Source organism: Neophocaena asiaeorientalis, unplaced genomic scaffold (genome assembly GCF_003031525.2).
Source record: "Neophocaena asiaeorientalis asiaeorientalis breed wild unplaced genomic scaffold, Neophocaena_asiaeorientalis_V1.1 scaffold388, whole genome shotgun sequence".
In the NCBI taxonomy this organism is placed as follows: domain Eukaryota; kingdom Metazoa; phylum Chordata; class Mammalia; order Artiodactyla; family Phocoenidae; genus Neophocaena; species Neophocaena asiaeorientalis.
The window spans coordinates 834,899-857,659 of NW_020172738.1; the positions used below are offsets into that span (position 1 = coordinate 834,899).

General features: G+C 44.1%; 1 protein-coding gene across 5 annotated transcripts in view; it reads right to left on the bottom strand.

Annotated features, from left to right (window-relative positions):
• Window positions 1-22,761, bottom strand: part of DIS3L2 (DIS3 like 3'-5' exoribonuclease 2) — a 370,907-nt gene that overhangs the window by 93,263 nt on the left and 254,883 nt on the right. For 4 of the 5 annotated variants that reach the window (XM_024740590.1, XM_024740587.1, XM_024740591.1 and 1 more), the window contains 2 exons: window positions 21,708-21,820; window positions 3,312-3,419 (listed from right to left, as the gene is read on the bottom strand). In XM_024740590.1, coding sequence (XP_024596358.1) covers window positions 3,312-3,419; window positions 21,708-21,820 — 221 coding nt within the window. Of the gene's footprint in view, window positions 1-3,311; window positions 3,420-21,411; window positions 21,501-21,707; window positions 21,821-22,761 lie in introns of all 5 variants that reach the window. The other variant, XR_003002632.1, reaches the window with a different exon arrangement.

The window sequence follows — 22,761 nt, forward strand, 5'->3', positions numbered from 1 at the left end:
TCAAGCTTTTACAAAAATCAGAATTTTGAAAACCTTGTATCTGACACATGATACACGTTTTCTAATACTTAAAAGACTTGTCTAGGGTCTGTAGTGATATTAATAAATATGATTTTTTAATATCATATAATGAAATGTGTCCACATTAAGAAAATCAGACTAATAAGCCAATATTTTCTGAATGACTTAAATTTCTAAATACATGATAAAAAATCATGCATGGGTAAAAGGTCCATTCAAAGTGTGAAACAGACCAATAGATTTTAATGTAATCCAGTAAAAAAGTTCAGTTGATATTGTATTAGTCTGCTAGGGCTGCCATAACAAAATACCGCAGACTGGGCGGCTTAAACAATTTATTTCTCACAGTTCTGGAGGCCGAGAAGTCCAAGATCAAGATGCCAGCCAACTCAATATCTGGTGAGTGCTCTCTTCCTGGCTTGCAGAGATGGTCACCTTCTGACCTGCTCCAATCTGAAACCCCGTCTTCTGCATCTGCGTAGAGCTGATACCCTGGGAACTTTCTTCACCATCGTCTAGGTCACGTGTCAACAAATTATGGTCTGTGGGCCAAATCCAGCCTGCCACTTGTTTTTAAGTAAAGTTTTAGTGGGATGCAGCATTCTCATTATTTATGTATTGTCTTCTTTCGTGCTACAGTGGCGGAGCTGAGTAGCTGTAATAGACCAAATGGCGTATAAAACCAAAAATATTTACTAACTGGTCCTTTACAGGAAAAGTTTGGTGACTTCAATCTAGGTGATTCTTTCACTTCTTTACTATACTAGTTGATTTGTTTCCTGAATCCCACGTCTTCCTCCTTCCTGATTTACTCTTTTTGGTGAAGTACATCTTCTGGTAGCTTCCTGAGAAAGGGTATATGAGATGTACCTTTTTTTTCAGACCTTGCGTGTCTGAAAACGTCCTTTCCTGCTCTCACATTTTATTGATGGCTTAGCTGGGTACAGCATCTTAGCATGGAAGTCACAGTCTTTCAGAAATTTGAGAGCTTTGCTTCACTGTCATCTAGTCTCTAGGGTTATAACAGAAAAGTCTTAAGTTATTTTGAATTTGGATCTCCTGTATGTGACTCTTTTTTTCCTTCTTAGAAGCCTATAGGATCTTTTCTTTGTCCTCGGTGTTCTGAAATTTTATGACAATGTGGCTTGGAGATGGTGCGTCTCCATCACTGTGCTGGGCAGCGGGCTCTTTCTGTCTGGAAAGTCACATCCTGCAGTAATGGGGCATTTCTCTGAATAATTCTGTTCATCATTTCTTCTCCCTCTTTTTCTCTGTTCCCTATTTCTGGAATGTTCATTGAACAGATGGATGTCTTGGACTGGTCCTCTACTTTTCTTGTCTTTTCTATCATATTCTGGGACAATTCTTCAACTTTATCTTCCAATCTGAACCTTGAGTCTTCTTTATTTCTTCTATCATGTTTTAAATTTCATGCTGTTAATTTAATTTAATTAAAAAAGAGCTCCTTTTCCCCCCTTCCGAATGTTTCTTTTTGAAAGTGCCTAGATCTTGTAATACAGATACTTTCTTTAAAAAAGAAATTCTTTGAGGATATAAAAAAATAGTTTCTTCTCCTTGTTTTGTTCTAGTTGCTTTCCTGTTTGGTTTTGCTATTTCACGCTCGAGGCTTTCCTCTTGGTTGTCTCTTTATATAGGAGAGTGAAATGTTAAAAGACTGATTTTTAGTGAAATCCTAAAAATCTCTGCTTGAGTGGGTGGAGCTCATTGTCTGCAAGCTTTATTGTAGGGAAATACAGCTGAGCTGTTGGTTGGGAAATCTTTGAGGTTATTAGCTTTAAATCTTCTTTACCGCTCAGATTCCTCAGGAGAAAGATTTTCCTATCTTTGGACTCAAGGGTATAGGCTTGGCTACTAGAATTGTGAGGTTGGCTGGGAAAAGAAAGCTGGGACTCTTGATGTTCGGCCAGTATTCAACGTGCCAGCAGCATTCACTCAACCTCTCCAAAGGGGCCACTACCACAACTGTGTTTGGCGTCCCCTAGTTCAGATGGCCTTTCCTTTATCCTGTCCCAAGGATAAATTGCTGGTCTTCTACTATGTTATGGAAGGGGCAATCTTTTAAATAAATTTTCAACCAATACAGTTAGTCTCTTCTTCCCCCACCTCTTCCCCCACTTTACAGAGTTACCTGCTGCTGTCCATTTCTGAACTTCTTTAGGATTCTGCTGTGTAAACTGGGTTGTTTCTTGGCTTTCTCGGGCGTTGGCTCAGGACTCGGCTTTCTCAGGACTGCTAAGTCAGTTACCACTCATCCATCTGCTTCTCAGCTTCCAAATTTTTGTTGCTGTTGTCTCCTCTCCCATTCTCTTTGTCCTTGTGGGTTTATGTCTTTTAAAAAAAAATCTCTTCACTGTTGTTTTAGTGAGGTTTTGGGAGGGAATGAAAGTAAATGTGGGTATTTGATCCTCCATCTTTATTTGGAACCTCTTCATAATTAAATATCTTTTTTTTTAACTTCCACTTAATATTACAGCATAAACTTTTCCCATGTTCTTACACAGTCTTTGTAACAACTTTAGTAATTGTACAACATTCCACTGAGTCGCTACCATGGCTTACCCAATCATTACCCTATTTTCAGAAGTTTAGAGTTGCTTCTGTTTTGCAGGAGGGGACTAGTTTTTTCTGGAGTCATCTTTCATTTATCTGTCTCATTTATTCCCTGTATGTAGGGAATGGCCGCTGACATTATTCTCCTCTCTCTTATCAGTCCATGGTTTCACCACCTTGTGCCTTGATTACAGCACTACCTTGTGCAAATTTCATTCATCTTCAACCAGCACAGGGACGCAGCACTAATCTTTCTAAAATGTCACCTTTCTCATGACACTTCAGAGGAAACCTAACACCTACAATTTATTTGCAACTGGCATTTGTGGGTCCCCATGGTTTGAGTCCACCTCACTTATTCAAACTCACCACCCTTTCCCCAAATGTCCTCCTTCACACAATGGCCTGCTCTCCTAACCACAGCCCAGGCCCATCCACACAGCCAATACCAGCCACACGAACCTTCATGTACACCCTCTCCTGCAAGAGACCTCCCCCACGTGACTCTGCTTATACTCCTTCCTTCACATGATACACTGAAAACTGCTGCGGCTCAGCCTTCTAAATGGACTGAGAGCTCTTCCCCTATGTTCTCCTCTCTGGCACTGCCCCTACACTGCCCTCATCCTACCACCATGGGGCTCCAGCCCAGCACCAGAAGCACAGTGTTGCCAAACAGGGACTCACTGAATGGAATGGACACGCATGTAAGTTGTTACCTTGCCCTTCGGAGTTAGCGTCCAGATCACGGAGAAGGTGAGCTTGTCGGTCATGGGGTTGAGGCTGCACAGTTCCTCACACAGCAGCCTGGGAAGCATGGGGACAACCTGCAAACAGAGAACAGGCCATGAGCAGCTTTTTCCAATCTGCAGGAGCTAACCACAGGCTCAGAAGCAGCCCAGGGGGCAGAATTTTGGTGAAGAGCTTGAGCTTCCAGAGTGAGCTGAACATGGAGGAAACTCTTTTCCCTGAAGATACAGCAGAAAGCCCACACTATTTGATAACCTTCCATAAGCCTTTAGGGTCACATGGGAATGTGAATGCGAAAGGTGAGAAGAACTGGTAATGGAGGGAAAAATACATGAGAGCAAATGAAAAATAACTAAACACTAAAACAAAAAAAACTATAAAAACAACTATGCACTAAATCTAAAGCTCTAGACTCAAGAATGACTTGTACTTATGGATATAACTATCCCAGGTAACTGCACACTTAAGAACCCAATGTCTTACATTTAAGTCTTTAACTCATTTTGAGTTAATTTCTGTGCATGTTGTAAGTAAGGGGTCCAGTTTCATCCTTTTGCACGTGGCTATCCAGTTTTCTCAACACTATTTATTTATTTATTTATTTTGCAGTACACGGGCCTCTCACTGCTGTGGCCTCTGCTGTTGCGGAGCACAGGCTCCGGACGTGCAGGCTCAGCGGCCATGGCTCATGGGCCCAGCCGCTCCGCGGCATGTGGGATCTTCCCGGACTGGGGCACGAACCCGTGTCCCTTGCGTCGGCAGGCGGATGGACTCTCAACCACTGCGCCACCAGGGAAGCCCCAACACCATTTATTGAAGAAACAATTCTTTCCCCATCTTGGCACCTTGTCAAAGATTAGTTGGCCATACATACATGGGTTTACTTCTGGGCTGTCTATTCTGTTCCATTAGTCTATGTGTCTGTTTTTATGCTAATACTATACTGTGCTGATTATTACAGCTTTGTAATCGAGTTTGAAATCGGAAGTGTTGATGCCTCCAGTTTTGTTCTTCTTTCTCAAGATTGCTTTGGCTATTGAGGGTCTTTTGTGAATTCCATATGAATTTTAGGAGAGTTTTTTCTATTTTTGTGAAAAATGCTATTGGAATTTTTATAGGGATTACACTGAATCTATAGATCACTTTGGGTAGTATGGGCGATTAAATGATATTAATTCTTCCAACCCAATAACACAGGGTATCTTCCTACTTATTTGTGTCTTCATCAATTTTCTCATCAATGTCTTAAAGTTTTCAATGTATAGGTATTTTACCTCCTTGGTTAAATTCCCAAGTATTTTATTGTTTTGATGCTTTTGTGAGTGTGACTGCTTTCTTAATTTCTGTATCACCTCTCATCTGTTAGGATGGCTATTATCAAAAAGATAAGAGATAAACGTTAGTGAGGATGTGCAGAAAAGGGAACCCTTGTACATTATTGGGGGGAATGTAAATTGGTACAGCCATTATGGAAAACAGTACTGGTGCATATCCAAATGAAATGGGATTGGTACTTTGAGGAGATATCTGCGCTCCCGTGTTCACTGCAGTATTATTCGCAAGAGCCAAGACATGGAAACAGCCTAAGTGTCTGTTGACAGTCGAATGGATAAAGAAAATGTGATACACACACACACTGAAGTATTATTCAGCCATAAAAAGAAGGAAATCCTGCCATTTGTGACAACATGGATGAACCTGGAGGGCATTATGCTAAGTGAAACAAGCCTGACAGAGAAACACAAATGCTGTATGTATCACTTTTGTGTGCAACCTTTTATTAAAAAGAAAGCCGATTTCATAGAAACAGAGAGTAGAACGGTAGTTGCCAGGGGCTGGGGAGAGGGAGAAATGGGAAGGTGGAGGTCAAATACTTTTACATACTTTCATTTATAAGATGAATAATGTCTGAGGATCTAAGGTACAGCATGGGACTGTAGTTAATAACAGGGTATTGTATACTTGAAATTTGCTGAGGTAAACCTCAAGCATTCTAACCACAGACACAATAAAGAGTTAACTATGTGAGGTGATGGACGTGTTAATTATCTTGATCATGGCAATCATTTCACAATGTACATGTATATCAAATCATCACATCATACACTCTAAAATTACACAATTATATTTGCCAATGATTCCTCAATAAAGCTGGGGAAAATAAAAGAACCCAAGGGCTGAGTGTAAACTTGTGACATGGTTTCGTCAGACTGAAATTGCTGAATCAATCCTTCAGTAATTGAAAATACCACAATTGACCAAATCGCATGTTGCAATGTTAACAGAATACTCCGATAAAACATCACTGATTGGGGGGGGAGGGGAATTGCCGAAGGTAGTGAAAAGGTACAAATTTCCAGTTATAAGATAAATAAATACTAGGGATGTAATGTGCAACGTGATAAATACAATGAACACTGCGTTATCTATGAAAGCTGTTAAGAGAGTAAATCCTAAGAGTTCTCGTCACAGGAAGGAAATATTTTTTCTATTTCTTTAATGCTGTACCTGTATGAGATGATGGATGCTCACTAAACGTACTGTGATAATCATTTCATGATATATGTAAGTCAAATCATTATGCTGTACACCTTGAACTTACTTAGTTCGATATTTCAATTATATCAATATCTCAATAAAACTGGAAGAAAAAATAATCACTGAAAGATTCACAAATCCAGATTCCCTAGATGAACACTGTGGTCAACTAGTCACTCATTTTGCAGTTTTTTAAGCCCAAATTATTTCTTCCTTTTATTGATTTTCTATTCCATTATAAACTGACTCAATGGTATACTCTCTTAAATTAAAAAAAAAAAAGGAAATCCTCTTCAACTTATTTTCAAATCATGACTTATAGCTATCCTGGAATGTTATTTGTTTACTCTAAAATTCCAAAGACAAAATGAGTAAATCTACCTGGATGTCCTGAAGCTACTTCAGGCTCCCTCCCTCCTACCTTTAAATCTATTCCTTCTTCCATGTTTTTCTTGATTAATGGCATCATCATTCACTCCCACCTCCCAAACTAAAAACGGCAGCATTAACAGACATTTATCCAACGCACTTACTGTGGACCTCCTGGATCTGCAGTGTCAAGCAACACTTTCTAACACTCTGCTAAGTAATTTTGAAGTAACAGAGCAGCAACTATGCACTAGCTGAGGTAAAGTTAGCTAGTTAAGTTTCTTTATCAGCAAAAACAAAACAAACCCCAGTGATGTCCTACTCCGTGTGAGGCATCTGGACTTGTATTCTGTTTCAGCACAGTAAATAACCTTTGGTATGGAAAAGTAAATTCTAGAACTCACAGTCCACACCAGTAACAAACAGCTAATAATTATATGGCATTACTTGGCATTATTCTGAAGGATGCTGTATCTTTTGTATGTAAAACCTAATGACTACCTGAAGACTTCTGGTAACAGCTTTTATAAGGCAACTACTTTTGAAAAATTTTTCTTGCCATTGCTTTTGCATCGTTTGTTCAGGTGACACTATATTCTCTGTTAACTTATTTAATGAGTATTCAAATGGGATCTAAATATTTAACATTCTCTTGCATGTATCAAGTGTCTTACAAAGTAATACATATTTACCTGCATAAACATACTGTACGAAATGGAGAAAATTTTTTTTTTTTTTTTTGCGGTACGCGGGCCTCTCACTGTTGTGGCCTCTCCCGTTGCAGAGCACAGGCTCTGGACGCACAGGCTCAGCGGCCATGGCTCACGGGCCCAGCCACTCCGTGGCATGTGGGATCTTCCTGCACTGGGGCACGAACACGTGTCCCCTGCATCGGCAGGCGGACTCTCAACCACTGTGCCACCAGGGAAGCCCGAGAAAATGTTAATACCATGATTGAACTGTAAAGATTTCACATTATTTCAGCCTTTGGACTAGGCTACGGACTGAACTCTGTCCCTCTCCCACCCCCCGAATTCCTACATTGAAGCCCTAACCCTCAGTGTGACTGTATTTGGAGGTGGGGTCTTTTGGTGGTAATTAAGGTTAAATGAGGTCATAAGGGTGTGGCCCTGATCTGATAAATAGAGAGATAACTCCCCCCTTCCTGCCCTGCACACACACAGGAAAAAGGTCACGTGAGGACACAGCCCTCTACATGCCAGGAAGAGAGTCCTGACTAGGAACTGAATTGGCCGGCACCTTCATCTGGGACTTCTAGCCTCCAGAACTGTGAAAAAAAACAATGTCTGTTATTTAAACTGCCCAGTCTATGGTATATTGTATGACAGCCCAAGCTGAATAAGACAGAATAAACTGAGTTTGTGGGGTGTGCATTGTTGGATTCTTCTCTGGGCTGCATTGCATAATTATACCAACTGCATTTCGGTAGCAGGTTGCTCTTGCCTTGCATGCCCGTAGTCCAGGGGTTAGTACCTTTTTTTTACAGATAGTATTTCTTCTAAGGGTTCAAGGCAGTATCTTATTTTCAATCATAAAGCTGAACATCTGAGAATGTAACGTATTTCCTGACTTCATGTTTTAGTGTTTGTGCAAAGAAAGTCGTTGCAACTAAATGCAACGTGGTACCCTGGACTCAACCCTGGAACAGAAAGATAATTGGTGGAAAAACTGGTGAAATCCAAATAAAGTATGGATTTGGTTAATAGCAATGTTCCAATGTCAACTTCTTAGTTATGACAAATGTACCATGGTAATGCAAGATGCTAGCAAGGGGGAGAGCTGGGTGTGTGGTATATGGGACCTCTCTGTACTATCTTTGCAAGTTTTCTGTAAATTAAAATTTATTTTAAAATAAAAGAGCTTATTAAAAAGAAAGTCCCTGTTCTCATTACCTGATCTCATAACTGTTATACATTTAAATATGGAAGACCTTTATGTTAATGAAATACAACCTGATCTATTTTTACATATTGGAGTTTGGGGTTAAGATTTTATTTGCAGAAAAGGCCTTTACCACTAAAAAAGAAAAAGAAAAAAAGAAAAGTCTAAAGACCATGAACCAAAAGGGTGAGACCCAGACTCACGAGCAGCACATCTCAGGAAAAACAGCAAAGGCTTTGAAGCCAGGCAGGCTTGGGGGGTCTAATCCTGGGCTCACCATTTCCTGTGCAACTTGGGGAACCTAGTATAATTCTCTGAGTCTTGGTTCTCTTATTAGTAAAACAATATTGAAGATGCTCAATAAAAGTCAGCTCACTGGCCACGCCATGGTCTGCCAGGTCCTTTGGTCCCCTGGCTCAGACTTTCCTTCAGCCTTTGCCTTGGGGCCCCCTCCCATGCAGTAACCAGAGCCACCCAGGCCTGCTTGCTGCTCCAGTTCACGCACATGTTGTTCTCTCTTCCTGGAGCACCTTTCTGGATGTTTTGCCAGCTTTGTACATCGTTTAAGATTCCAGCTCATCAGCATCTCTGAAACACTTACCCGGATTCCCCTGGCTGGAGCACTCCCTGCGTTTTGTATACTTCCTCCCCAGGGCCCCTGCTCTCTCAAAAAGGACTTGAGGCAGTCCTAAACAGTCACTCACTGCATCCTCCCTGCTCTCTCATGTAAGAGCTTCTACAGCTCTTACACTCACCCTAACTGCTTCTTTATGTGCCTCTCTTCTCCACTAGACCATGGTATCTTCAGGAATGAGGACTGTTTCTCTCTATCCACCACTTGACACACAGCAGGCACTTCTGGTTTACAAATGAATGGCTGACTTTCACCCAGAATACAAATCACCTATTTTTTCTATGTTTACTGTTTATTCCATCACATAAAATATTCTATGAAATATTGATACATGGTAGACTCCTATTTAAACATCTTTACATAAGAATTTCACAGGCAGCTAGTATTTTAAGTACAAGATAAACGTTTTTGGCTATTCTCTCCTAAAACCACTGGTACACTCAGCTGTTGCCCAGGTTATAAACATTGCTTGATACCCTGTGTCTTACACAGAAGGAAACATTTTAATATTCACACTGCAATGGTCAGATGCCAAAGAACCCAAGTGCTCATGAAAAAGCTAAACGTTAAAACTTTTGGGGTAGTATAATTATGCCTAACTTTTAAAGGGCATTCCTTTTAATAATCTTTCACTAGATCTTGGGGCAGGATTCAGACGGAATTCCGAGAAAACAGTCTTTATCTTTATATCCACATAGTTTTGTAAATAGACTGTTATTTCTCAAAAGAAAAGGAGTGAAGATGTTACAATTACATTTGTGGTTTGGCATGTCAGGGCCTCTCATGAATTGGGCCTGATTTCCGCCAGTGTCACTGGGACTGTGACCCATGACACATGGCACTTGTGTCAAGTCCAGTCCACAGCACGGCAGGGATCCCCGTGGGAGGGGGACTGGAGGGACAGACAGCCACTCTCCATCAGCTGCTTCCTCAAATACGAGCTCTGTTATTTCAGGGAGACCCACCTAGACAACAGCATAGTGGCCCCGCACCTTCATCGGCTATGTGAGATCTGCCACGGTACCTGGAGAGACTCCGAGGCAGGGTCCTAAGTGCAGAACACAATGTGTAACTGGGAAAGAGCAGCAGGGTCTCTCCGGCAGTTGAGAAACTGCTGGCCATCACCGGTGTCGTGCGAATGCTTACGCGCACCCCAAGCCCCCGATAGCTCTCCCCAGTCATGGCTTTTCTGGCCCGCACTCAGCTTCACTACTCAGTGTGGACCACGTGGAGAGTTCCTTCCAAGTTCTCAAACTCCCTCACTTTCCAGCTCTGCATACTCCACCATCGCTCTTACAATCTGCCTTTCCTGCTTTTGCAAGTCATGGCTGAGCCGTGATGGAGAAAATCACCGGACCGTGTGGAGGAGGATGACTCCCCTCCCTGCTGCACCCCATCAGCTCCCCAGTCCTGTAGGTTCTGCATTCTAAATCTCTCAAATGAGTCTTTTCCTCTCCCTCTTCCACTTTTCAAGTGTGGACATCTTCGTCTCTCTTGCGATACATCCTCAGTCTCCTAAACCAGCAGCACAGTTCTAGAGTTGAAATTATTCTGGTTAAGATTTCCTTATTATTCTGCAGACTTTCGCATCTTCTTACTAAACTCCACCCGATGACAATCTGCAATCCCATTTATATTAGGACACGTTGCCTTTATCTTCCCCAATATTTGATGAGCTGAATTCAGTAATTTGATTTTTTGCATGTCCTGTTAATGAGGAAAGGCCCAAACGTCTTCAGTAAGGCCAAGGGGTCTCAAGAGGAAGTCGGCAGAGGGCCTGCAGACCCCATCTCCAAGGAGACAACAGAGATGCCAGTGGGAAGCTAAGGGCTCCCAGGTGCCTAGCCCAGTTCTTTGTCACGTGATATGATCGGGAGGGGATGCAATCTGGGGGCAAATGTGAACGCTCCTTGTTCAGGATGTCCATTCTGGCCCCAGGCTGAAGACATCTATTACTCTAGTTCTCCTGGGGTCTCCAGCTGGACACCACCATATTGGTCTACTCTCCTAAGATTCTGTGAGCAAAGGTCCGTATCTGTTTTGGGGTGGTCACTCACAGCCTCAAGGGGCCATGACTGAGGGAAAGGGCCCTGATACTGATAACAATTTTCCTACCTCTGGCCTCACTATTCTTCAACCACACAGTTGCTAAGGTGATTTTCTATCTTAGTCAAAGAATGTGATGTCACTTCTCTACTTGACCTCAAGATGAAACCCAAGCTCCTTAGCCTGCTGCCCCAGGCCTCTCTTTGCAACTTCATCTCTTGTCTCCCCCTGCAGCTCAGACCCGAGCAATTCCATACTACATACTGTTCCTTGGACGTTCCATGCTTTTTCTAGCCTCTGCCTGGAATGCCCTCTCCACCTACTTTTGTCTACCTAGAAATTTTCTACTCAAAATTTGAAACACTGCTCAAAAATCAATTGCTTTGTGAAGGCTTCCTGACTCTTGCAGAAGATCCTCTTCCACCACCAACCCAGGCAGGTACAACTTCTCTCTCCTCTGTGATACGTCCTCACCTCGGAGCACTTCTGTAACTACAAGTAGGCCAGTGTGTAGTAATTGTTACATGCCCGCCTCCCCTGACTTCTCCAGGGCAAGGTCAGCACCTGTCTCATCTTTGTAGACCAGGCACCTGGCACACAGCTGGTACTCAATAAATGCTAACTGGGTGAAGACTGGTGGCACTTTAGTGGCAGAAAAGGAAAGGGGCTAAGTCTTCTATGTGTGTCTCAGGGCCAGAATCAAAGTTGGGTGAGGACAGAGCTTAAAAGCTGTCATGGAAAAAAAGGACACTGATGATAGGACACTGCCTTTCTAAGCATTCTGGATTCGGACTTAGGAGAACTGAGAGAAACTGATCATTTAGGTAAATTGCCCAAGGCAGCTGGGTGGGGGTACCAACAGGACTAAAATCTTATGTTAGCCTCAGAGAGCAGAAACATCTGCTAAAGCCACAGCAGGCGAGCTGGCCAAGTTCAGCAACAGGTTAGCCAGGACAGCCCTGTGACCAGCGGAAAGGGCCACAGAGGGGGAGAGATCAATTATCTAGGCGAAAAGGAACAGGAGGGAATAGCAACGACATGGGGGCTGTAACAGCTCAAGGCGGCCAGACGTCAACAACCCACTGGGGGTTCTCTAGTGCCAGGAGGGGCTGCAGGGGCCCCTCCTGCCCCTTTCTGCCCAGGTCTTTGCTGGCTCCCAAACCTCCCTCACACCCTCGGTGCCCACTGGCTGCCAGAGCTGGAGACCTTGGGGAGTTTTGCTCCTGGTCTCTGAGGACTTTGAGGTTTTAACAATAAGGTACACTCAGCTAGCTCCCCACTCACATGCTGAAACAACTTAAAGGAAGGAGATAATCCATTTGCCAGCCAACATCTCTGTTTAAAGAGTTTTCTTTTTCATATCAACCCTTCCATGAATTCCAAATTTGATCAACTCTTTGCTACACAGTTTGACATTAACAAAACATCAACACTCTGACAACATGCTGGGGTCATGAAGGAACATCTTAAAACTCTTTGGACTCCACATTAAGACGGGCTTCCAATCCCAATCTTTGATCTCTATTATAAAGCAGTACCAATAAAATATCGTAGAGATTTATGGGCAAACTTTCGTTTGAGCTGTTTCACACCTAAAATAACACGAGTGCTTGGGCCAATAGGCAGAAAATTTAGGTTTAGGTTTCAGCTGTTTACGTTTTCTCTTACTTTTAAAACTTATTCACTTATTTTTTAAAAATTACCTTAAATTTAACAATTACATTGTATTTTCCTCTCAGAGAAGATAGCTTGGAAATATTAACTGGCTAGATGTCGTGTCCTTCTGAGGACAGGCCTGATAGCTATCTACCCTTTGTCAAAAAGAAAGAGTGTTTTTCCACAGGATTTAAATGGACAATATATAAATTTATCTTTTCTCCTGAGTACACCCTATTGTTAATAAGAGTAACCAAATACGTATTAGTTTGAGTAAAACCCCAACAAAAAGAATTTCATTTAAAAGACAGTATGATGATTGTAAAGCAATTATACGCCAATAAAGATGTTAAAAAATAAATAAATAAAAGACAGTATGATGGTATTTGGACAGTAAGATGGTATTTCGACCCAAGATCTGTTTCACTGTATACTGTACTAACCTATGGGATAATTTCCCAAGTCAAGCTTAGATTGTAATTCTGACATCAGACACTTACAGGTCAGTGACATTGAATGAAAAGAAACTGGTCCCACATTCCCTGCAGATGGGAAATCAACCGGCATCCCCACCCCCATCCCCCGACACACACACTCCCTCCCTCATCGATGAAGTTGGGAGAAATGATTCCGCCAAACAAGAGAGAACCCGGAGGAGGGGAAAGCAGCTCAGCCAGCTTTCAAGAAGACTTTTACAGGCAAAGTAAAGTGCAAACAGCAGAAAAGTTCCTGGACACTGTCCTTTAAGAAACACAAATGAGTAGTAAGAAAGGTCAGAGTAGTGGTTCAAAGGAATCAGAATGCACAGCTGCTGCTGCCCAAGGCTGTGGGCTGGCGCCATTCACTCGTGCCAAGCTGGGGGCAGTGCCGGGCAGCAGGAGCCTGGAGCCGCTCGGGAGCATAGGGGCCCTTCCTCCACTCAGCTCCCCATTTCCAGAGCTTCAGAGTCCCAACTCTGCATCCCCAAAGAGAAATTCTAGGACTATGACAATCACGAAACCAAAGGAAAGAGAAGAGCAAAGGAAACAGGCTTACTTATTTAACCCAATTTTATTTTTCTCATTTCTGAATCTGAAACGTAATTCCTGGCTCTAAAAGGAGAGTGCGGAGCTACATAAGGGAAAGCCACCTGCTCTGAAGAGAAACCCCGAATTGTGCCAAAACTTCTTAAATATTTGAATCTGTGTGGTGAGAACGCTTCACATTTATTCACTTTATGTGGTCTGATTGCTACTTCTATTGCTCTTTCCATTATAACGTTATAGCTTTTGTAGACAAAAGGGATTTTGAAGTCTTATCACCTTCCCTAAGAGGCCCTGGGCCAAAGGCTGGATTTAGCCAACTGCATTTTGGGGCAGGAGGTGTGGATGGGATGTCTCCAACCTGAGGTTATGTGAAGTGTAGCCAGTGTACAAATATCAGAGCTGTGCTCTCTGGAGGGCCAAGCGATGAGTGAGGTACCTGGATTTTGATGTGGCTCCCTTGCCTGATGAGGCTGGTTATATATACTGAAAGGAGCCAGAGTGGAGGAAAAGTCACTCCCCAAAAAGCTTCAAAATAAAAACATATTTTTATTTAAGTATTATACACACACACACACACACACACACACACAAGTCATAAAGGAAAAGCTTGATGCATTCTCACAAACTGAACACTGGTGTCATCAGTGCCCAGATCAAGAATCATTAGAAGTTCCCCTACCAGATGGGCCCTTTTCCCCCAACGGTAGTCCCTATCCTGACTTCTAGCCTTGCTTGTTTTGGAACTTTATATAAATGGACTCACACAGTGTTTACTCTTGTGTCTGGCTTCCTTCACCATTATGTGTGTGTGTGGAGCTGTCATTGCTTCATTCTCATTGTTGTATTGCATCCCACTGAGTGAACATACCACAAATTATTTGTTCATCCTATAGCTGACGGTATTGAATAGCTTCTAGTTTTTTGGCTACTTTGCATAGTGTTGCAATGAACATTCTTACACATTCTTTTTGTAACACATGCATGCATTTCTGTTAGGTATAGACCCAGAAGCAGAAATGCTGGGCCACAAAGTGTGTACATACATTCAACTTTAAAAGACACTGCCTGTCTTACTATGTTCAGACTGCTAAAATAAAACTATCATAGACTGGGTGGTTTAAACAACACACACTTATTTCTCACTGTTCTGGGGTTTGGAAACCCAAGATCAAGGTGATGGCAGATTCAGTGTCTAGAGAGGGCCTGTTTCCTGGTTCACAGATGGCGCCTTCCTGCAGTATCCTCACATGGTGATGAGAGTGCTCTCTGGGGTCTCTTTTATATGGGCACTAATCCCATTCACGAGGGCTCCACCCTTGACCTAATCACCTCCCAAAGGCCCTGCCTCCTAAGATCATCACACTAGGGGTTAGGATTTCAAGATATGAATTTGAGGGGGACACAAACATTCAGCCCATAACACTATCAAACAGTTTTCCAAAGTGGTTGTACCAATTTGCCTTCCCCGCAGCAGTGAGAGTTCCCACTACTCCACATCCTCGTGGATACTTGGTGTTATCTGTCTTTATTTTAAAAAAATATTTATTTGTTTGTTTGGCTGTGCTGGGTCTTAGTTGCGGCACGCGGGAACTTCGTTGCCGCACGTGGGATCTTTTTTTTTTAGTTGCGGCATGTGGGATCTTTAGCGGCAGCATGCAGGATCTTTTAGTTGCAGCATGCAGGATCTTTTTGTTTTGTTTTGTTTTTAGTCATGGCATGTGGGATCTACTTCCCTGACCAGGGATTGAACCCAGGCCCCCTGCATTAGCAGCATGGAGTCTTAACCACTGGACCACCAGGGAAGTCCCTAAATGTCTTTATTTTAGCTATCCTGTGGGTTATGCAGACTTCTGAGGTGGGAGCTGGGTTCTCTTTCTCACACCTTTCCTAGTAGAGTAAATGCCAATTAGCTGTGACATTCCCAGGTATCATAAGCTAGAAGATACTTGGGCTCCCTGCCTCAGGCTGTCCATCAAGTGTCGGTAAGGTGGATACAATGTGGAGGAGCAGACATAGTTGGCAGGAAGCCACTGAGGGGGGTGAAGTTGGCAGGCCAGGGATTCAATGACCGTTGGCACTTCCAAAGACCCAGAGTACTGATACTAACAGATGGTTTGTGTGTACTGAAGAGGAGAGTTAAACAGCATCTTCCATATGAATGTCTTATGAGACCCAGGCTTGACTGACATATTCCTTATTCCCATTCTTGGCCTATCAGAAATGCAAGATCCTCCTAAGTAACTCATGGTTCCTTAGGTACTCGCGGCTACGCCACGCTACAGAAGCTCAGAAGTTGAGGCTACAGTTACTATGAATGAGGATATTAAACAAATGAGTGGAGACAACTGTGGACAAGGAATGCCGTCAGTAGAAAGGGGTGTAACAGTAACAATAATTCTTCTAGTCCCAGGTCAACAGGTCTTGTCTGGTTGTGAGTGAAGGTTAGGTGGATATGAACTTGAAAAATGTTGAACAGGCCCTGCAAAAATATAAACACAAACTAAAGGCCAGCACTGTCCATATGGATAACAATGGAATGGTGATGGCTCCAGCTTCATGGCCATGGGAGGGGAGGTTAGGGAGGAAGCCGCATGTGCTGATGTTCAGTGGTATGTGTGGGTAACACGTTTGTGCTGCATTCCCTTAAGCCACGTATATCCGCCCACAGCTTGGGCACAGGTGCCGTAGACATTGTGAGGGATGGGGGTCAAACAGAAGTTCTGAACGCAGCATTTAGGTTTGAACAGGTCACAGAGGCCAGACAGGGGCATAGTTGCTCTGAAACAAGCTAAGTCATTGGGGTATGAGGATAAAGCTTTCCATTCTTATTGAGAGATGACTGAAAGTTCTGGATCTTTTAGGCATCACTGTGCACACAGGTCACCTATCACTGGTAACACCCTGTTAATTATAACTGGGTTTGGAAGATCATGCAGCTTTTGACCCAGAATTTCACAGCTTAATAATCAACTCCATCTCCCTCTCCTCCTGTATTCTCATTTCTGGAATGGCTGAAAACACCTACACGGTGGTTCTGAGCACCCAGTATAAACGGCAGGCAAAGCTGAACCCCTGAAGAAAGCAGATGTCCAATTCTCGTGGAGCAGGTGGAGCTCTAGGGTTTTGATTACATGTTCTAGGCTGCAGTGATCCAGAAAGTACTGTTATGGGGCAGGGGAGAGGAGGTGCTAGGTTTCCCTGGGGAGGGCCTCCACTGGATTGAACAGATGATAGCTCTGGCTCCCGTTTGGGACAATGCACGTCAGAGCCAGCACTCTCTGGAGAGGGAGTAGAGGCTTCCAGACAGGACAACCTCCACCATGGGGTTGAAGACATCACTGCCAACCACTGGCTGACCAAGATGGTGGAGCCAAACTTGGGCCACAGGCCACAGGATCTCCAGCCCCTAAAGGACATGGCTGCAGTCAAGGCCTAGAAGAGTCCCATTCTCCCCCTGCCTTTAAAATTAAAAAAAAAAAAAAAAAAAAAAAAAAAAAGACTTTATTTTTTTAGAGCAGTTTTAGGTTTACAGCAAAATTGAGCAGAAGTTACAGAGATTTCCCATATCCTCCCCGCCCCCCACCCCATGCACAGTCCCATTATCAACATTCCTACCAGAGTGGTCCATTTGTTATAGCTAATGAATCTGCACTGACATATCATTATCACCCGAAGTCCATAGTTTACATTAGGGGTCATTCTTGGTGTTTTACATTCTATGAATTTGGACAAATGTATAATGAGAAGTACCTACCATTATAGTACCATACAGAGTAGTTTCACTTCCTAAAAATCCTCTGCGCTCTACTTACCCATCCCTCCCTCTCTGCTAGTCCCTGGCGGTTGCTGATCTTTTCACTGCCTTCATAATCTTCACTTTTCTAGAAAGTCATATAGTTGGGATCTTACAGTATGTAGCCTTTGAAGATTGGCTTCTTTCACTTAGTAATTTATATTTAAGGTTCCTATGGAGGAACCATGTCTTTTCATGGCTTGATAGTTGGTTTCTTTTTAGTGCCAAATAATATTCCATTGTTTGGATGTACCACAGTTTATCCATTCACCTACTGATGGACATTTTGGAGGTTGCTTCCAAATTTTAGAAAATAAGAATAAAGCTGGGCTTCCCTTGTGGCGCAGTAGTTTAGAGTCCTCCTGCCGATGCAGGGGACACGGGTTCGTGCCCCGGTCCGGGAAGATCCCACATGCCGCGGAGCGGCTGGGCCCGTGAGCCATGGCCGCTGAGCCTGCGCGTCCGGAGCCTGTGCTCCGCAACGGGAGAGGCCACAACAGTGAGAGGCCCGTGTACCGCAAAAAATAAAATAAAATAAATAAAGCTGCTATAAACACCCATGTGCAGATTTTTGCATGGACATACATTTTGAACTCCTTTGCGTAAAAACAAAGAGTGCAATTACTAGACCATATGGTAAAACTATGTTTAGTTTTATAAGAAACTGCCAAACTCTCTTCCAAACTGGCTGCACCATTTTGCATTGTCATAAGCAATGAATGCGTTCCTATTGCTCCACATCTTTACCAGCATTTGGTGTTGTCAGTGTTCTGGACTTTGGCCAGTCTAATAGGAGTGTAGTAGCATCATGACTATTTTAGTTTACATTCCTCTAATGACATATGATGTGGAGCATCTTTGCATATGTTTATTTGCCATCTGTATACCTTCTTTGGTGAAATATCTATTAAGGTCTTTTGCCTGTTCTCAAATGGGTTGTTCATTTCTTTATTGTTGAATTTTAAGAGTACTCTGTACATTTTGGCTAATAGTCCTTTATCAGATGTGTCTTTTGCAAATTTCCTCCAAGTCTATGGCTTATCTTTTCATTCTCTTGACAGTGTCTTTTGCAGAGCATAAATTTTTAATTTTAATTAAGTCCAGATTATCAATTCTTTCTTTCATAGATTGTGCCTTTGGTGTTGTATCTAAAAGGTCACTGGACTTCACTGGTGGCGCAGTGGTTAAGAATTGCCTGCCAATGCAGGGGACACGGGTTTGATCCCTGGTCTGGGAAGATCCCACATGCCGTGGAGCAACTAAGCCCATGCACCACAACTACTGAGCCCACGCACCACAACTACTGAAGCTCGCCCACCCTAGAGCCCGTGCGCTGCAACTACTGAGCCCATGTGCTGCAACTACTGAAGCCCTCACGCCTAGAGCCCGTGCTCTGCAACAAGAGAAGCCACTGCAATGAGAAGCCCGCACACCACAATGAAGAGTAGCCCCTGCTTGCCACAACTAGAGAAAGCCTGCGTGCTGCGATGAAGACCCAATGCAGCCAAAAATAAGTAAACGTAAAATAAATAAATAAATAGTCATTGCCAAACCAAGGGCATCTAAAATTTCTCCAATGTTATCTTCTAGGAGTTGTATAGTTTTACATCTCACATTGAGGTCTGTGATTCGTTTTGAGTTAATTTTTGTCTCTTCCCTTCTGAGAGGTTAGTTATTGGGGTGGACAGGTTGGAAACGTGAGAGGAACTTGGTAGATGCTAGAAATCCTAGGAACTTTTGGACTGTCCTAGAAGACTTCTGTTCTAGAACTGCCAACACCTTTGTAGGCACCACATAGGCACTTTGCTGGAAATGGAGTCCAGGGATTCTAGAACATACCCCTCCTGAGGCCGGCATGAAGACTGCTGGTGTAAGTGGTCCAGGACCATGTATGTAAGTGGGGGAGTAATGGATCTGTACAAGCAGGGTTGGGGAAATGAATGATGATTCCACTGTGCAGCAACCCTTCTGTTCAGTAGAGATTCTGTGCTTTTATTGCTAGCAGACGGCTGGGCCACTCAAAGGCCAAATGACATGGTCTGTTGGACCTGGCAGAGGTATGTATGGAAGTCCATCTTCCACGTGTCACGCATGCTGCCAGGTATGGCTGAGGTGCCAGGAGTCCTAATACTGTGCCTCAGAGGACAGCAACAGAAGGTCTTGGGTTTATGGAAGGGGTGAAAACCTTAGATGATGGCCGTGTTGAAGCTGTGGTAGTTCTGGCAGAAGTGGGCTCCACAGGCAAGAGGGAGAGGCTAAGAAACCCTTGACAGAAGTTGGTGCCTCTATTTGTAGAGAGCCTTGGTTTCAGACTTGGAATGAAATTATACCGTTAACAGTTGGGTGAACTTACAAGCCTTGGGCCCCAGGCCAATCATGCATTTGGAATATGGTTCCTCTGTCTTTGTGTCTGAATAGACCCCTGGCAGATGGTATATTCCAGGAAATGATGTGATGGGGAGGTGGTAGGTATGGCGGTGGTGCCACAGGGTCATCCAGGAGAACCGATGTGAAGTAGTCAGTGACCGTTTTCAGATCTTTAGCTAGGAAAAGAAAACAGAGCCCAGGAGAACACTGCCTCTTAAAAAGATCTGCTACCACCCTTAGCACTGCCAAGATGACACTAGTCTTTCCCTACGGCCATGGCCCAGTCGTAAAAGCATGGAGTCAGGTTCCTGGGACTCTAGGGGTGGGGCGTTTTCAGAGTGAGCAGCACACAGACCCCCCTAGTGGCCTCCTTGCCAGGGTCTAGACAGCATGTCCACACAAGGGCCAGTGCATACCGGAAACCAGCAGGAAGCGGGGGTGCGTGTGCTCAGGACCATGAGCTTCCCAAGCCCCTGTTGGGAAGGGGTGGTAGTGAAGAGAGGCTGGCGATAACCAAGAGCAGGGGAATGCTGTCCTGCAGATGTGTCTCAGTGCTGTGCCAAGATCTGCAGGTTCATAAAGGTCAGGGGCTCGGAGAACCGCCTTTCCAGGGCCTCTCCAGGATCCCTATGCTGCTGGTGTTCTCAAACCTACAGCCTGGCACCCCACGAGATACTTCCATCCGGAGCAGGCAGCAGGCTGAATTTTCCCAGAAGTTAGAGAGGGAGGACCCCAAAGTACAGTGGCCTCCCAGGACACGCTGCGAGTGAGGGCAGTGCTCAGAGCCTGGCTTTTCCTCTGCCAGCTGTGTGAGCACACAGGCGTGCTGGCAGTGGGAGCTGCCAATCAGAGCAGGCAGTGGAGGGAGACTGGGTAGCTGTCTCCTTTCTCTAGGTGATGACATTTGGAAGTTCCCAGAATGGAGCAGGTTTGGCACCTGGGCTGCTTTCTCACCCCTGAGAGACGGGGCCAGGTAAAGGGCTCCCAGCTGCCAGAAGGCCATGGGATACGTGGGTAGATGGAGGGGATATAGCCCTCACCTAAGTGCAGTCAAAGTGCAAACATCAGAAGTCATGTCCAAGGGCATGGGAGGAGGGAAGGTTCAAGCCAGTTGTATGTAGCAATCCAAAACTGGATCACCGGGTTCAAGGAAGTTAGGAGGTGCAAGTCATGATACAGTCAGTGATGTAAGATGAGCCAAATGAACAGATGAACAGACTGTCAAATGGAGGAGGAAGAAGCCTGGAGCGAATTCATGAGCTCTAGTGGGGGAATAACTCAGGAGTGGTCTTTTATTCACCACCAGGCCTAGGGCAGTGTCTGGCGCTCATCATTAAGTACTTGTCAAAGGAGATCTAGAGAGACTCGGTGACTTAGCAAGAGAGGCAACATCAGGACTAAGAGGAAAAGCCCAGACTTGGCTCCCTTTGCTTCTGCACCTCTGGGATGTACCAGGTTATCTTGTAAAGGGCAGGTCAAGAGCAGATCAGCCCCCACTCTTTACACCAGAGTTCGAAACTTTTTCTTAAAAGGCCACTAGTAAATTTTCATTCCATTCTCCTACAGTAGTGTGACGTCACCTCAGACATTACGTAAATGAACGGGTGTGACTGTATGGCAGTAAGACTTTACAAAAACTGTGACCGGTGTGGGCCGAGTTTGCTGAGCCCCACTCTGGAACAACAGTTTGAAAGTTCCTCGTTTCTTTCTGAAGCTGACCACTTGTCTGAGCTACTTACATGGCAGGGCCAGTCTGAAGGCCTGAGATGAGTGCCTGTGTCCTGCCTTGAGAACGCCTCAGTCTGGCTCCTCTTGGACATACAAGGGCCTAACAGGAAAACATACAATAACCGAGGGCAAACACTTTTCCGGGGTAAACCATTTTTTAAAGATCTCATTAGATGTGAGAAAAGATGTTCAGACAAGATTGCTGTCCCTCATGGATGTTTTTAAGGAGAAACAAACAAACAAACAAAGGAAGATGATTAAATAGAAGCACGTCTTTCCATCCAAGAAACCGGAAACTGATTTTTACCTTCTGAACCAAGTAGACACTTGTAGCTCTCTCAGCAGCCACTTTATCCAGACTGGATCCCTCAGGAACAAAGTAACTGACGTCAGCGATGTGAACTCCCACTTCAAAGTTGCCTGTAGATGCACAAGAAGGTTGATCAGCCTGGAATGGAAGGCAAGGGCAATCCCTCCTGGGAATCCATCCCGAGAAGGCATGTCCCTCCCAGAGGCCACAGGGCTTGGAGTACAGGCTGCCATTTTCAGGCTGGCCCGGTGCGCCACCTACCCACTGCGGTGTGCGCTATATTTACTTTCCTCATTGTACTGCCAACAGATGATGAGATTTTTATCCCATTAACCATTTTTATCCCATTAATCATTTATCACATTAACCATTTTTACAAATGTTTACCATTTCTAAAGGCTTCTCGTCTTTGAGTAAACATCAGTAGACTTGTAAAAGAAGACTCATTTTGGATGACGAACAAATCCTTACAGCTCACTAGAAGGAATTAATGCCTAAATCCTGCAGCCCCTGCCCCTGAAAGCACTGCCCTCCCTGTCTGCCACAGCCTTTCCTCGGTCCCACGGCTGGCCTTCCTACCTTGACTCCACCCCCTCCCACCTAGCCCTCCACACTGTTGCTAACACCCCTCTCGTACCCATGGGTCTGCTGATGTCGCTCCTTAGCCTGTTACTCGTGCCCTTGCCCGGGCTCGCCTCAGTCCACCTCGCCAGCCTTATGGCTCATCCTCCACATGCTCTCTACGCAGCTGTCATGGGAAACTGCTTTCCATTCCCAGAACGTATCTTACCTCATCCCATTCAGATGCTTGCTTGGCTCATGCTTTTTCTTACACTTGGGATAATAATCACAACAGGGTCTGCCCATCAAAATCCTTCCTACCTTGTAAGGGTCAACTGAAAGAGAATCCCAGGACAAGAAGAGATTCTCTGCCCTCTGTTAAAGCACCTAATCCATAACTGAAGATGCTTCTCGTGGTCTTCTCTTCAGAGCTTTCATCACTATCAGATATCACAGCACATCTTTATTGGCTCATGTGTTTACTGTCTGC